The sequence below is a fragment of the Hyposmocoma kahamanoa genome, unplaced genomic scaffold (assembly GCF_003589595.1).
Source record: "Hyposmocoma kahamanoa isolate Upper Pololo Valley unplaced genomic scaffold, ASM358959v1 120, whole genome shotgun sequence".
Classification (NCBI taxonomy): Eukaryota; Metazoa; Arthropoda; class Insecta; order Lepidoptera; family Cosmopterigidae; genus Hyposmocoma; species Hyposmocoma kahamanoa.
The window spans coordinates 1,541,989-1,557,952 of NW_020653415.1; the positions used below are offsets into that span (position 1 = coordinate 1,541,989).

At 33.6% G+C, this 15,964-nt stretch overlaps 1 protein-coding gene across 3 annotated transcripts in view; it reads right to left on the minus strand.

The window, feature by feature from the left end:
* Positions 1 to 5,290: 5,290 nt before the first annotated feature.
* Positions 5,291 to 15,964, minus strand: part of LOC113240091 (phosphorylase b kinase gamma catalytic chain, liver/testis isoform) — a 31,883-nt gene continuing 21,209 nt past the window's right edge. The window contains exons 8-12 of one of the 3 annotated variants that reach the window (XM_026477304.1): positions 15,392 to 15,489; positions 13,370 to 13,453; positions 9,479 to 9,640; positions 7,402 to 7,595; positions 5,292 to 5,937 (exon numbers count right to left, since the gene is read on the minus strand). In XM_026477304.1, coding sequence (XP_026333089.1) covers positions 7,461 to 7,595; positions 9,479 to 9,640; positions 13,370 to 13,453; positions 15,392 to 15,489 — 479 coding nt within the window. In that variant the 3' untranslated portion in view covers positions 5,292 to 5,937; positions 7,402 to 7,460. Of the gene's footprint in view, positions 5,938 to 7,401; positions 7,596 to 9,478; positions 9,641 to 13,369; positions 13,454 to 15,391; positions 15,490 to 15,964 lie in introns of all 3 variants that reach the window. The other 2 variants (XM_026477306.1, XM_026477305.1) reach the window with 2 other exon arrangements.

The following is a 15,964-nucleotide window of genomic DNA, read 5'->3' on the forward strand; positions in this document are numbered from 1 at the left end:
TTGAAAAAAAAAGGGGGTTTTAAACGTATTTTATTTCAAATAATCATTATTTTTCTACCTTTACTATGTACAATAGTGTGGCATAAACAGCTGGTTATATAACTAGTAACATTCTTAAATAAAAATTTTGATGATCACACAATTACTAATTGAATGTTCGAACACAGATATAGAGTCAAAAAGTCATTTTTTTTAAATGATTCAAGGTTATTTATTAACTAACCACTTTACGTGTATACGTTACATTATATTTCTATAAAAAAAAATCTGTTCATTCAAATACCAATTCGGAAAAGGCTACCGTTTGTTTCTCAAAAGGTTTCATTATAAATTTTCATTCAAATTTTAAAAATAAAAAATAACGCAAATTTGCTCTACTGTTGTCGTAGTAAATATCATTTTCATGGAAAAAATTGGTCATGTGATTCATGAAAAAATTGGTTATGTGATTCATGAAAAAATTGGTCATGTGATTCATGAAAAAATTGGTTATGTGATTACTCAACAATTATATAATGAAGTTGGCTAATTTGAAATCGGTATAATGCATTTCATGAGGTTACACCACTTTTACGCGGATAGCCTCAAATACGCCTGAGAAGAACGAGTAAGAAACTATAATATTATTATCTGAAAACTATACTATATAACATTAGCAAAAAAATTAACCAAACCATTTTCGTTTTACATTTTTACACTTTGTAGTTTGTTTTTACACCCTTCTTCCTTAAATCTTTTTACACAAAGTCTATATCATCAATTGTAAAACAAAATGGCATCATATTATTAAAACAAACGTTTTTTATCATGTTACAGGTTCATAGAATAATTCGCCTGTTTCGATTGAAGCTTGGACTCCCGACTAGTGCAACCACGCTTTGACAAGGAATTTGACTTTTTGATTCTATATCAAGATTTTTTTTATATATATACTAACTCGACCGCATTACCAAATGGTATCACAGGTAATTTTCTTGTAAGTGATGATATGTTTTAGTATACAAATAAAGAACTCTGAATCTTAATAAATAATATCATGCAATGACTGTAAACATTTATATAAAAAACGTGACAAATCAATCTATGACGAAGAATTATCATTATGTTGACAACAACTGATTACAACTAAAACTTTTATGTTTACGAAATAACACCAAAAAAGCGCTGTAAATCTAAGCGTAGTTATCTAAAATTTTAAATTTAGTAATTAAAAAACACTAAAATTGGTGTTATACCCTTTATTTACAATGTAATAAAATCAAAGATTAAAAAAACATACAAGGCTGATTTGTCGCAAATATCAATGTTCTTTAATAATTCTTTTTTTTGTCATAGCCTTCTTGCTTTGCGAATAGTATTTTTATTTTTACATGATTGATATAATAGAAACGTTGTCCATTTATATGTATTTGTGATTTCTAATAAAAATATTAAAAAGCAATTTAAGGTGTTTTTCATTTTCAGATAGCGCCACACAATTCACATTTTAAATTTCTCTTTAAAGCAACAAATTAAAGATGGCGTACAGTTAATACAAATTCGAAATAAAACTTGACAAATTACGTTTTTGACCTTGAAGCGGTGGCGCTAGTATCGACTTGTCACACCAATCTTCGCGTTCGCTGTAGAAGGAATTAGTTCTCGAAAATCTCGCAAAAATTGCAACGGTCAAAAATTAAGTTGTCAAACTTTTTTGCACCATATAATAAATTGAAATGATAACTTGTGTTACTTACACATTTAAAACTATGTCACTGTTTGTAAAATTGATTTTTAAAAATTGCATTAAAGGCACCATTCTATGATGATTATTAATTAAAAATACTAATTGTACGTTATACAGGCTGTAATAAAAATATCTGACTCATATTTCACTAAGTTATTGAGGAACGATAACAGAGAAATATTTTTTTATCGTTATTTATTTAGGGAATTTTGTCATTATTGAACCCCATTAATAAACAATATATAAAAAAAATAGAGTCCAAACATATAAATCAAAATACTATATAACCGAATATGTACAAGAGAAATTAAACTATTTTTTCGGCTTTGAATCGCGCATCTGTTTTTTCAAACAAAGCAACGTGTCGGGTCCTTTTACAGGTCCCATGGTCACGGCCAGCCGTGTAATGTACACTTGAGAACTCGATTATATAATATATTTGAAGAGCAAAAGCTGTCAGACCTGGAGGCGAAACGTGATGCTCTAAAGGCTAAAACACCTGCAGCCATCTTTTACTACTTCGTCGATAACATGTAGCCACTGTTTGTTATCGTTTACCAATAAGATTGGCTACTGTAGCCATCACATGAAAGAGCGAACAACCGTAGCACTCATTCTAAACAATCGCTGAAGGCGAACCTGGCCAGGTTGATATTATAAATACTTCACGGCACTACTTGTTGGCTCAAATAAAACAGATGTGAACCACCCAATATTAAATGTACCAAAAGTAACCTGTAGTAAATTATAATTTGCAAAACTAATAATTGCACATACAAGTCGTCCCTTTCGTTGTTATGATGCCTTTAGCTGTAAATCGCCCTATTTTTAACCGACTTCAAAAAAAGCAATAGGTTCTCAATGCGACTGTATGTTTTTTTATGTATGTTACGCGATAACTCCGGCAAATTTTTGAACCGATTTTGATGTTTTTTTTTTGTGTTGGAAAGAGGATACCGCAGAAGTGGGCCCATTTAAATTTAAAGAAAATATTCCATCTCTAAGGGTGGCAAACTATGGATGAATGACTTTGGAGGTCGGTTTTTCAGTACTCAGTACTGAGAGCATTAATTATACAAGAATATGATTCATTATTAGAACTACATTAATACTAGCTACGGCTCAAGGTGAGTTTTTTATTTTATAACATAATATATCGCTTCTAATAAGTGTACATACATAAACGGTGCCGCATAAACCTATGGTCTATTTTTCTGTACACCGCTGATTATCACATTGTCATTAATAAACACAAATAAGAAGGTAAGAAGATATTCCAGAATATCTGTATGTGTGTAGTTCTGTATCGAAAATACGAGGAGCTTTATAGTATGCCTAAAGGAAGATACGTACGATGTTACACATTTTCAAAGGAAAAAAAAATTTGTTGTCAACAGTAAGATATGCTTTTATTTTTTTTCCTTCAATGAAAAGTAACGCGTAAAAAATAGATATATTTAGGGACATCTTTAAAACTTCATATTTGACGCTGAACCATATCATTTTATACTGGCGACGATTCGGGCGAATGCAGACTAAATTTAATCTCGGTATTTCTGTCATCAGTACGATCACCACCAAATCATCAACACCATTCAAAATATGGTACGACATTTAAGTTACAGCCTGTATGAAGATAAACTGTGATCTCTAACCACATTGTTTCTTCTCCATAACTTTGCAACAAATTATAAATAGGTAAGCTTCTATAAGCTTATTTCAATTCCTATCCGTAATACAACCAGGTGATTACAGGTTGCGTGACAAAAAAATGGTGGCCTAATTTTGTATACTTCAAATGATATAATGGACAAGTGTGTCAACTAAAAAAAATATCTAAATGGACCCATCGTTTAACAACTGCCTCCGAAAGATTTGTATGGTCTACATTTATTTATCTCGTGAGTTCGGGTGGAATTTGTGGTTAGTTATGTTTGTGTCCATGGCACCTACGTTACAGGCTTTCCCTAGTACGGAGCTATTGAGTGTGTATGTATTTATTTGTGACGGTTTGGTAAAGGATTCTTATACAATCTATCATGTACTTTTGGTACATAGACATTGAATTACTTACTTAAAATTTCGAAAAAAGGTCATTTTACAGTTGGATCGACACACACTTTATTTTTGTAAATATTTGACGATAACAACAAAATATTATTTTGCTTTTACCCTGTATAAGTAATCATTTTTATTTTAGTTGTTGTCTATAAGAATATCCGATTGAAAACGCACAAACGTTGCAGATACGAAAATTCTTTTTAAATTATTGAAACATATTGAACAACTTTATAAAAAAAATCACCGGTGTTTTTCAGTAATTTCAGTTACAATCAAAAGTAGCACCTTTAAAGAATTGGAGGTAAGGTCGATTTTCAATAAAAGTTTTTGAAACACTTTAAAAGCTCATACTTGACGCAGAACCATTGAGCCGCTCTAATACCGGCGTCGATTCGGTCTAACCAAGGCAGATTTAAGTTCATTTAGTTTAATCGCGATATAAATATGCACCGTCTAAGTTTCTGGAGTGCTACTAATTTGGCAACTTTAAACTAAAAAAAAAATCTTCTGCCCCTTTGATAAATTTAGTCTACTTTAGTTTGTTCGAATTGAAGCTTCAATTAGACCAGCTTAATGTTTCAAAGCTCTTGTCATCATAATGACATAAGCTTTCAAATGTTTACAATGCTTCTATTTTCTCAACGTCTCTTGGCAATCATCGGATTTCCGAATGCACAGGAATATTAACTTCCATGCCTATTAATTATTAGATTTGAAATCTATAATAATTTGAATTTTGAACAACGTACTTTATTGTTGTTTTGACTTCCATGTGAATTATATGGGGCTTTCCTCTTATTGTATAATAAATAAAAAATGTAATAGCAACTCTATATACTTCCAAGTCGACTGAAAGCGTCCGGTCTGTACCAAAGGCAAAGGGCTACTGAACAAAACCCGATGACGACGAGAAAATAGAAAAAATTAAAAACAACCCAGTTCCAATTATTTTAAGGTTAGAAAGTACAGCTTTTTATTCGAGAATAGATGCGAATATTACTTTTATTTAAAGTATACTTAGGGTTCTTTTTAAATTACTAGAAGTGTTCAGGCAACAGTCGTGCGACCTCTATCACCTTTTACACACGGTAAGATAGAAAATAATACTAAATTAACACTATTACTACATTGTTGGACTTAATTTAGTGAGAAAAACAATAACTAGCTACTAGGTAATATAATCTTTAATCACGACTCTATACAATTTTTTGTACATATCTGGAAAAGAGCTGACTGAGAAAGAAGTCAAAGATTTTAATTTTACAGCCCGTAGAAATAAATTTACGAGTAAATTTTTTTAGGGAGACTACTCATGATACTGAACAGCTATCTCTATAGCACCCATACATGATTTGCGAAACGATTTTTGAACTTTACATAAAATGCCATTACGTTCGAAATAAAACTTCTTGCAGTGTATATGCAAAGGGATTCGTTTACAGCTTCTACGCTTTGACCAAAATCGGAATATATAAAAAAAAATCTTAAATTTTGACTCAACGATCTTGTAGTGCATGTAACTGCGTTAGGACACAGGTTCGATTTCCGATAGTATCACTTAGCTTCATTCCTGTGCTCATAATTACAGGTACCTACAGTACCGCTTTGTTTTTTAAAAACTTCTCACTCTTTTCAAGATCAAAAATTATCGCTAAAAACATTGCCACATAATTACAATTTTGTACTAATTGCAATATCCGAAAACACGATACATTATTGCAATGTATAATTATTAGCAGTAGAATAATACGAACAATAAATTCAGCTACGTTTTCGTCTTTGGGTAATGGTGATTGGTAAAGTGTTTTTTATATCTAAAATTTTCCCCAAAACCATTTGTGACTTTCTTTTTATGTACTCAAGACTTCAGATACGAGGCTTAAAGCCTTTTTCATAATAGGTTTTTCTATAGAGAGATTAAAAGTATAAATTTTGTCCGAAGCATATGCAAATAAGTGAAAATAACGTACGGACATCTATTGTGGAATGGGTTAAATTCAAATGTAACGATTAACAAAAAACACTTCAGATTAACCACTTATACAAAAGACTCTTCGAACAATAAGATCATCTACAACTAACCTACGAATTCGCGTTCGGTGGACTGGTGAATACAATACACGCTCTACCCTGGTTGTTGAGTCTTGCTTCTGAAAATGACATATGAGAAAAACTTGTGAATTATATGTATATTATGACATCGAACTGCTATTACAATAGTGTTATAACTCAAAATATGTGAAATTCAAAATTATACCATTGTTTAAAGTAAAATTGTTTCTCTACACGTCCATAAAATAATAATGTAGAAAACAACTAAAAGATATCGACTTAACTCAAAATGAGATACGCTTTATGTAAACTAGTTCTGGCCAAAATTGTCCTTATTCAAAACTATGAAACTATTTTTTCTCTTTTATTTTTAAATATGTATATTTGGCAAGTAGGTAATAACGTAAATATAATAAATACATAAATTTACACAGATCTTTACGGGAAGCAACTAATTAGTTTTTCGTCGATTCTGAGAAAATAACACTTTTTGAGTTAATACACTATTGTATTAACAGTGCGATATGTATCATACATGAAAAATAGTCGCCTAGACGTCGAGTTGTGGACATCAGCCCGATACGATATCATATCGCACGTTGAAATTGATACCGTGTCTAAACGAAAAAGACAACTTTGGGAAATGTTTTTTTATGATGCCAAGTGACAGGACGAAGAAGTCGTGCGCCTGGTGGTAAGCGACCCGTTGGTTCATAACAGTTGCAGTGTCGCTCAGAGTTTTAAATCGCAAAGATTAGAGTGGTACTGGCACTGCACCCGTCACCCTGAGACATAAGTTGAAAAGTCCAATGTTTCCCGGTAATTTCACCAGCGCCCTTACATATTACTGCTTGGCGGCAGAAATAGTACGGTGGCAGTACTTCCCTGGACGAACTCTTTCTCAAGGAGCTTTACTGCGACAAAATGGGCATTAAAGTTTCTGATATTAAGTCTAAACTTGAAAAATTTTAAATTTCGTTTAGTGACGGTATGATTTCGTGCGATTTATTATATCACATATTGTCCTTTGTCAACAGCAAAAGATCTTTGTGACAATTTTGACGAACATCTGTTAAATATTTGATTGTATATAAGTTGGTGACTAAGTTAAATTAATTACATAACTGGTGTTATTTAGTGACTAAGTTTCGTTAAATTTTAAACTGATTTACACCACATGTTAGTTAGTGACTAAGATAAATTAAATAATGAAGAGGTATACAAGTTAGTAACTAAGTTAAATTAATTAACAAAGTTACATATAAATTAATTACTAAGTATTGAAGTGGCGCATAGGTTAGTGACTAATTGAAGTATTTAAGAGGAAACAATTATGAGTGATTTATTAGTTCTATTATTTGCTTTTTTTTCTGTTTCAGCAACCACATTGAAAATAGCAGAATTATTTTAAGGTGTTGTGTCATAACATTTAATACGATTATTTGTTAAGTAATTGCGATTTTATAGAAAGTATTGGAAGTTTTGGAATATTTTCAATTTTGTCATAGCAAGTACTTCAGAAATTGTGTTTTACCAGGGAATAATGAAAAAGGAAAACTTACCAATGTACCAGGAATTAATAAACAATAAGGAGGTATTCTAACTCCGTTCAGAACATTAGCTATCGACTAAGATTGCTGACGTATAAACTCTTCAATTCTGTTTTAGGCGTATTCTCGAAGAGCGCGGCTCGATTCTGTCCTTCGCCTTTCTTTACCCAATGTCCGTAGACGCGGAACGCACAGCCGTCGATTACCTGGAATTGTTTTTTTTAATTTGTATTGAATTGATATTCAATTATTTTTCGTGAAATTACTCTACTAGTTTGTTATAATTACTAATACAAAGATTTGTATTAGTAATTATAAACTAACTAACTAACTATAAACTAAACTAACTAATGTTCGCATTAGAAAAAATCCTTCGATTCGGTCGGATTCGAACCGACGTCTTCTAGCAAACCGTGGCAGACGCTATGCCAACTAAGCCACGGAAGGAACCAGCGGACCTTTCAACGACTTTTTAGCCGTAGCGCCATCTATGGAAATCTATGAAAGTATTTTGTCACCCAGTTAGGTAACTTTACAGCTACCTGCCCTGGCTAGAGATGTCGCTATTAACGATATTTTAAATTTGTATTGAATTAATATTCAATTATTTTTTTGCGCTTTTTGTGTTTTTTTTTATGAGCATTGGCTATAATCCAGAGAATCACACCAATTACCTGGTCTTAAACTAGGGAATTCCTTGTACTATGAGCTATAAGTACCAGAACAACGGAATCCACTCTGGTACTTCCCAAACACCTAGACCAGAACCAATTTAGAAAAGTTTCATTCCCAAATTGAGGACCAATTGAATAAGCGGAAATACCAGGGACCTCCGCATCCAGGGCCCCAATGTAAACCGTTAGGTCACCAAAGACGTCAAAATCGTCGCTATAAAGTCATCATTAGAATACCACGTCTACTAATTTTCTTGAAACCACTCGTCATTGTAATTCTTGAGACTCCACTGAGATCATATTGCAATTATGATAAGATTTATCATTCTGCTAAAATATAGTCAATGCAATCGCATTCAAGTCACAATAGAATGTCAGTGATGGCATTCATTCACTCAACACTAACGATCGATGTTTCCTTACTAAAACTATAATGGAAATCACTATGCATATCGTAGTTTTTAACTCGGTTAATCAGCAATTTAGCTTTCAAATTAAATGTATGTTTTATGTCACATAATTAGTAGACTGCGCCTTCCACTCACCATTGCCATGGCCAATATAAAAAAATATACAATGGCAGTTGAATAGTATTTCGCTCATTCTCTACAAAACTGTCATAGCACAGAAAAGTCTGACTGCTTAAAGATTGAATAATATAGTCAATACTCCTCACAAAATTTAACATCTTTCACAATAAACAAAACCATACGAGCACGAAAAACGTGTAAGTATTGAAGTCACAGCAGCCTCACGAATGTCAAATTGATTTCTTTTTTCAAAACAGCTTTTTCTGTGTTATCTGTTATGACAGTTTTTTTAGAGAATGAGCGATTTTTCGTTTTGTTTTTCAACCGTTTTTGTTAACAGGGACATTCTGAAACCGCAATCGTTTCTTATAGAGAGAGACATAGATAAAACAATAATAAAATAAGGATGTAATTTGATTGTTCCATTTAAAAAAATCTTTATTGCAACTACAGAAACAACAACATTACTAATAAGGAAAATAAAAGTTACAAGGCTTGTTACCTTGTTCTTGCCTTAAAAATTATTTGACCTATCTAAGGAACAACTCTGTACAAAACAACTATAAAAATATAAATTCATATTTTTTCTTCTATGACTGTCATTGTAATTTTTATTAATAAGACGTTGGCCCGAACGTTTGTAATTGCAGTTGCCTGTACGGCACACAATGTATTTCATCACACTTCCGACGACGTTCAAAAAAAATGGAAAATTAAATTTAAAAAAACCATCACCAACCAAACCATAACATAAGGCTGTACGAAGACAATACCGTCTAGACTAGCTGCTGGTTTAAAAACTACTTACGAGCAAATTGGATGAAAAATATTTCATTCAAATATTCTCTATTAGCATCTTAATTAGATATAATAATATAGTACTACCTTTCTAAGCGCACGCAGGGCATAAGGATCCTGCAGAGCGAGATACAGTGGTATAGCGCGCGTGGCTGTTTGCGGCAAACGGCGCAGACGCACCGCAGCTCGGACGGCGATGAAGCCGAGGCGGAGCTTCGCGCGTGCGTTGAATCCGCCTGATTTGATTGCCTAGAGTTTATAACAATTGTATTAAAACACAATTACCAAGGGAAATAAGCGGTTATATAGATTTAATAGTAGTAGGGTTCCTTAAGAAAACGTTCGTCTTAGAAGTACTGCTACCGTATCTACACACATATTTCGAGCCACCTTGCATTTTTAGTATTAAATGCCATAAGCTTAAAAATATGTTTGATTGATCAAAAACTATTAATGCAATTTCGAACCTGGTTTACTAAACGTCATTTCCGTATGTCCGTGTCGAAAATTTGATTTTGTGAAACCAGGGAAAAACGAAGTTTAAGTGTCACAAGTCTTGAATTCATCTTTGTGAAATGAAATTCTAGTAAAGAAATTTTAAAGAAAACTGCCTTATCGGAAAAAATTGTCTATTCAGTAACTTGTATTGCCTCCAACAGCGTTGACAACGGCCGCCATGCGATTTGGCATAGAATTAATTAACTTCAATATGAAGTGCTGTGCAATGTTCTCCCATTCTTCCTCAATGGCAACTTTCAACTCCGGTAAGGTAGCGGGGCTGGGTGGTGAACTCGACCACACCTTTTTAGCTCGTCTCATAAATGTTCTATTGGGTTCATATCCGAGCTTCGTACTGGCCATTGCATGGTAGTAATACCGACGTCATGACGGTATTCCGTGACGACTCTTGCAGTATGCGCTCTTGCGTCGTCATGCATGAGAATAAAAACTTGGCCTACAAAGCCAGCATATGGCATTACATGAATTTCGAGGCAATGGCGAATGTATCTGTCGGCATTTAATGGTGGCAGACGCGGCCACGTCGCAACCTCAAGCCCAGACTGTCCATGAACCCCCGCCACAGCTCACTTTCTCTTCAAAGCAACACTGCACAAAACGCTCTCCTTGTCTTCGGTAGACCTTGTTTCTTCCATCATTACCATAAGCAATAATCTTAGTTTCATCAGCGAAGAGTACCTGGCTCCACTAACCTACTTCAGGCGCAGTGTTCCTAATTCCTTCGAGAAATTTGGTTAAATTTAGAGGAAAAACAATGTAGTACTCCTTTGTTGTTAAATAAAACAATTAAATAAAAAAATATTGAAATTATTTCGTTTTGACTTGCACCTTACACTCCCTTATTTCTTTAAAAACTTTTCTCCGTTTTTCAAATTCGTAAATTCAAATTTGGAACAACAACACACCATAATAACGGGGAACCTGCCAGCATTAAAACTGCATAAAATCTTTTTCTTTAATAAAACAATATTTTTTTTTTTTTGTCTTTCAAAATAAAAATTCAAGGTGGCTCGAAAGTTGTGTCCAGGAGTGTATTTCTGTGGCTGCAGTAAGGGCGCTAGTTAACCTACAGGCACATAGAACTTTTTAACTTATTTCAGGATGACTGGCTCGATGGCAGTGCCCTGAGATCTATGCGATCTAAAGCACTGAGCATCTCTGCACCTGTTATGGACAAACGTTTTGCTGACCACCAAGCGCACGATTTGTTCGTCCCGTCACGTTATAAAAAAAATAATATTGTGATGATACCTGATGATGATGAGACATATGTTGACAAGTCCCATGTGCCTGTTATTTCACCAGCACACTTGCTCTTAAATTAATTTTAATCAATATTACACGAAATTCTTGGTTAAGTTTTGTTTTCTTATAATTTTAAACATAATGCAGATAAGCGTTAAAATTAATTTTATAATTAAATTCTATGCTAATGATATTATTAGTAATAAATGCAATTAAAACTTAATTATCGTTCAATCATGCAAGAAAATGTGCAAAAACTACTAAGCAAAATAAGCATCATAGTGTGAGTTTAGTTAGATTAGAAGAGTAAAAAAAAAACAATTAAAACCGATTAAACAAAACTAAAACGTTTTTATATTAATTAATTTATCCAACGTAGATCTTCTCATAACATTTCAAGTCCACTAATTTTGAACAAAACTACTAAGTTATTCCGACAATGTAATCCTGCCTGTAGCGAATTCCTAAGCCCATCACACTGCCCTCTTTGTTATAAGTAACGCATTTGGATTTTGGTAACTTTCGAAATGGTAGCGCCTAAGTTATTTTTCTCTGAAAATGTCAATTCCTTATTAAATTGTTAAGCAAAATCAGCGTAAATTGAAAGTAAATAAGATATAAAGAAACCGATTGTAGGTGGTTGTAGATATCGTTTCGCTGATTCCAGACGATACCTCCCATGTAGGTTGTTGTAAATCAAAATACCACTTTTTGCTGTTTAACTTAAATAAATTCTTTTTCTAATGTATATCACTTATAATATACTAAAAATAACACTAAGTGATTTCTTTACTTTTAAACCTATAACATGAATAAAAAAGTATATATTTGACTTAGAATAATAATGCATAGAAACTTAGTTTGCACACGCTAAGTGAGGCAAATTGAAGCGCTCCCAAAGGGCCTACACGAGCGGGCGGGCCGTCAGTGCTTAAGGTCAACTTGCATCGCGAACAGCTCAAGAATTTTAGCTAAAAATGATGAAATGTGCGGTAAATGAGTGTAAAAATACGTCAGACAAACATAAAATAGATACTAACATCACATTCCACAAGGAAGTAACGCGTTTCAACTTGTATTTTTATATACATATTCACTAAAACCGAAAATGAACCTACTACTAAAACTAGCCTACATGAATTTGATTTTTGCCTCACTTGTGACAGTTCGTTTGATATAAAACTATCATTCGATGCGTTATTATTCTAAGATATTTGACTTAAAAAGTAAAAAATTGTATTTTTGAATTGCAATAACTTACGTCAGAGGTATCGTATGTTAATTTTAACTTACTTTTCGCTAAAAATTTCAATTACGTTACTCATGGTAAGGATTACTCATGGTGAGGAAGGGTAATTTTGTTTATTTTTACTTTACAAATTTTAGGAAAATTGAACTTATTACAAATAAAAAATATCGCACACTAAGCACCTGTCTATTTCACTGAAATAGAAAAATTTCCTAAACAAATAAAACAGGTTGCGCATCTTCCGGAGATCCTCGTGTACTCTCGGCAATTTCCGCAATCTTTTAAAGTTTTCGTTACAAAAATTTAGACAATGTTAATTGAGCCTATATGCTTCAAAATTGAATGCATTTCACATCGAGACATCTATTATTATGTTATAAAAATTACCAACGTACAAGTGTGAGCGGGATAGAAAAACGTTTGTCAATCACGGCTCGGATGGTGTTAATGACTTCTAATTAAAAGTTTACAAGATAGCACCATTGACTTACAAATAAATGGTGACACTATGAAAGTAACATCTTGAAATAGTAGGATCATGTTTGTTTGTAAATTTTGTAACAAGCTTGCTAGTTGTTCATTACAAATTGTTTTGTAGTTTAATGATTTGCGATATTATGTCATTGTAGGAAGTTATTTTTGAATAATATTTCGGTTGGATACATCTATGTTCTTTGTCGTTGTAATTATGTAGTAACTAAAGTTTATTATCCACCATAATAGCAGGTAATTGACGACTAATTACACGTCCCACTGCTAGGCACGTGTCTTCTCTAAGGAGAGGGTTTTCGATGGATGGATTGCAGCCTCACTGTTAGTTAACGCGTGTTAAATATTGCAAAAATCACGTCAAGGAAGGATATCCTAAATAACTCCGTGTAACTACAATAAACGAATTGTAAACGTATCTCTGTGTTTGTAAGTGTCATAATCGCATAACAGCGTAAGTGTCACACAGGTCTTACCATGGCGAGTTCTTCGATGCGGGACATCCGGCGACTGGCACTGGACAGCGACTTCTTCAACGGGGTCATGTCTTGGTCCCAGAGCTACCAGGAGTACAGTGTTGTAAGAAGGTCGAGTTCATAAGAGTTCCCAGTTCAACGTGAATTTTTATGATACACGGATTATAGACGTAGCGCTAAGTTTCTTTTATGGACCGTTATTACAACTACATTTATTAAATTAACATTTTAAATGTCTCAAAATTATAAAACCAGAATGACCACAAAATAAGAAATTGCATGAAAACAAAAAAGTAAAAAACCCTTGTAAAGTTACTTTTAACTAACCCGAAATTAACATGACTTTCTTTTAATTACTTATTTTTTATTTGTGAATTACCATACTGAATTCATGAAGCTTAATAATAATAAAGCACATACACAGCGCCGCACTAGGGAAATCCTGTATCGCGAGTGCCATGGACACACACATAGACAATTATAAATTACACCCGATCTCACAAGATAAATAAGTGTAGTCCATACAAATATTTATCCCGTCCCGCAGTTTGTATGGAAGTTTTTTTCAACTTTTTGAAAGTCGTAAACTAAACTATAAGAATGTCCGTGATAAGGAGTTTCGAGAAAACAACCGTTGGTCGATGGAAAGAATCGACAGTGGAAACGTAAAATATCTGCCGTGCATTCGGAAAATATTACAAGAGAGTGATTTAAAGTTCTTTTTAAGAAAAAAATAAGATCATAACTCTAATTTTATTTATTAAATGGAAAACTAGAATGTTTCAGCTTTTCTATATAGAAACCAAAATTAGTACTGTACTATACTGCAAATGCATGCAAGACGTTTTACCTTTCCAGTGTCGTAATAATATTTTTTTTAAATTAAAGATAAAAATACTACATTGAAGTGGGAACGAAAATCGATGGAACGAAAATCGATACAACGAAAACAAGTGCATTGCAATAAGCTCTACTGTGCACCATACACTGTATACGTGTATGTACGAGATATAAGCGAACAGAAAAGAACAAATTTGAAAGTGTGAGATTGGAGCTGAACGCGAATTAGGCAATACGCCCATTAAGTAATCAGAGTTTTAGCTTTCTTTATGTAAAATTGACGTGCCGTTGTCAGGAATTTTGCAAGGTCATTAACGATGTTACGGTATGCATATTACACACCACTTTTCACTAATTTTTTTACAATATCAAGTGCTGGGACGAACTAGTCGTGCGCCTGATGGTAAGCAACACGCCAGTCCATTGCGCCCGTCACCCTGAGACATAAGTTGACAAGTCTCATGTGCCTGTTAATTTCACCAGCACCCTTAACCCTTCAAAACCAGAAAACAGTAATGCGGACATTACTGCTTGGCCGCACAAATAGGTAAGGTTGCAACAGCTGCATGTTAAGTTTTTGTTGAGATAGCTTAAACAGGTGAAAATAACGTTGACTGTCGTATGCAGTCGTGCGGAGCCGAATGCTCGTAAATTAAAGACTTGTATGAGTGCTTGCGTCGACATCGGCGCACTTATCGCGTAACCTTGAACGAGGGACGGAGCCATGGAAGTGGCATATCGGGAGAGGCTCTTACGGCTTGATAGACGTGCTGGTGGGAGCTTGTGGCCGATTAAGGGGGGCGATTGTAACGCTAGTGTAAGAATGCAATGCGAAGGACATTAACTAATACGCGTTCAGCTCTACAAAGTAACCGCAAAGGTTTAATGAAGAAAAATTTATTTCTTAAATATCTATTGGTTGCTTCTATTTCTTCACAAAACGTCTACAGTTAAGGAATGTGCTTTATAAGAATTTAAAACTAATAGATTGATTGTAACAGGAATCTCAAAGAAATTTAGGTGGTAAGTGAATTTTTTTAAGCAATTTAAAGTGAGGCAAAATTTTCTTTTCCAAAGAGATTCTGTTCCATAACATCCAAATTGAAATGAATTTTAACAATTGTTTATTATTTCCCCTTTTTCCCCTAAAAATTACCACATAAACCTTAGAAGTACACTCACCACTGTATTGAAGAAGGGATGTTGCAGAGCTTCATCCAGATTTATTCGTTCATTCGGGTCTACCATTAGGAAACGACGGATTAATTCCTTGGGGTCCTCTGGAAAATATGAAGGAGGATTTTTTTCATATGAACTTGTGTACAATTATAATTGGATGTCAGATTTATAATGTTATATATATGTAATAGTTCTAAGTATTATTTGTAGTCTATTATCTGTTGTTGTACCATATAATAAAAAAATAAAAATGAAGTGACGGGAAGAACAAGTGCACCTGGTGGTAAACGACACGCCTAACCCTAACAGGTACAGTATCGCGAATCTATTGCGGTTAAAAAAGCGTTTACCAACTCAAGTACTAAACTATCGAGCAAATCATACAACCCTTTATACGTCCCACCTTACGACCTCTCCTTAGGAAATGGTTCACATTGGCACGTCGGACTAAGGCTGCGGTTACAATCACTAGCTCGACATATGGAGTTTAAACTGAAAACTAATAAATTCACTGAATTTTGATTACAATGTTGAACCAAGTTCGAAATTAAATGAGATTTTTTTATAAAACTGTAT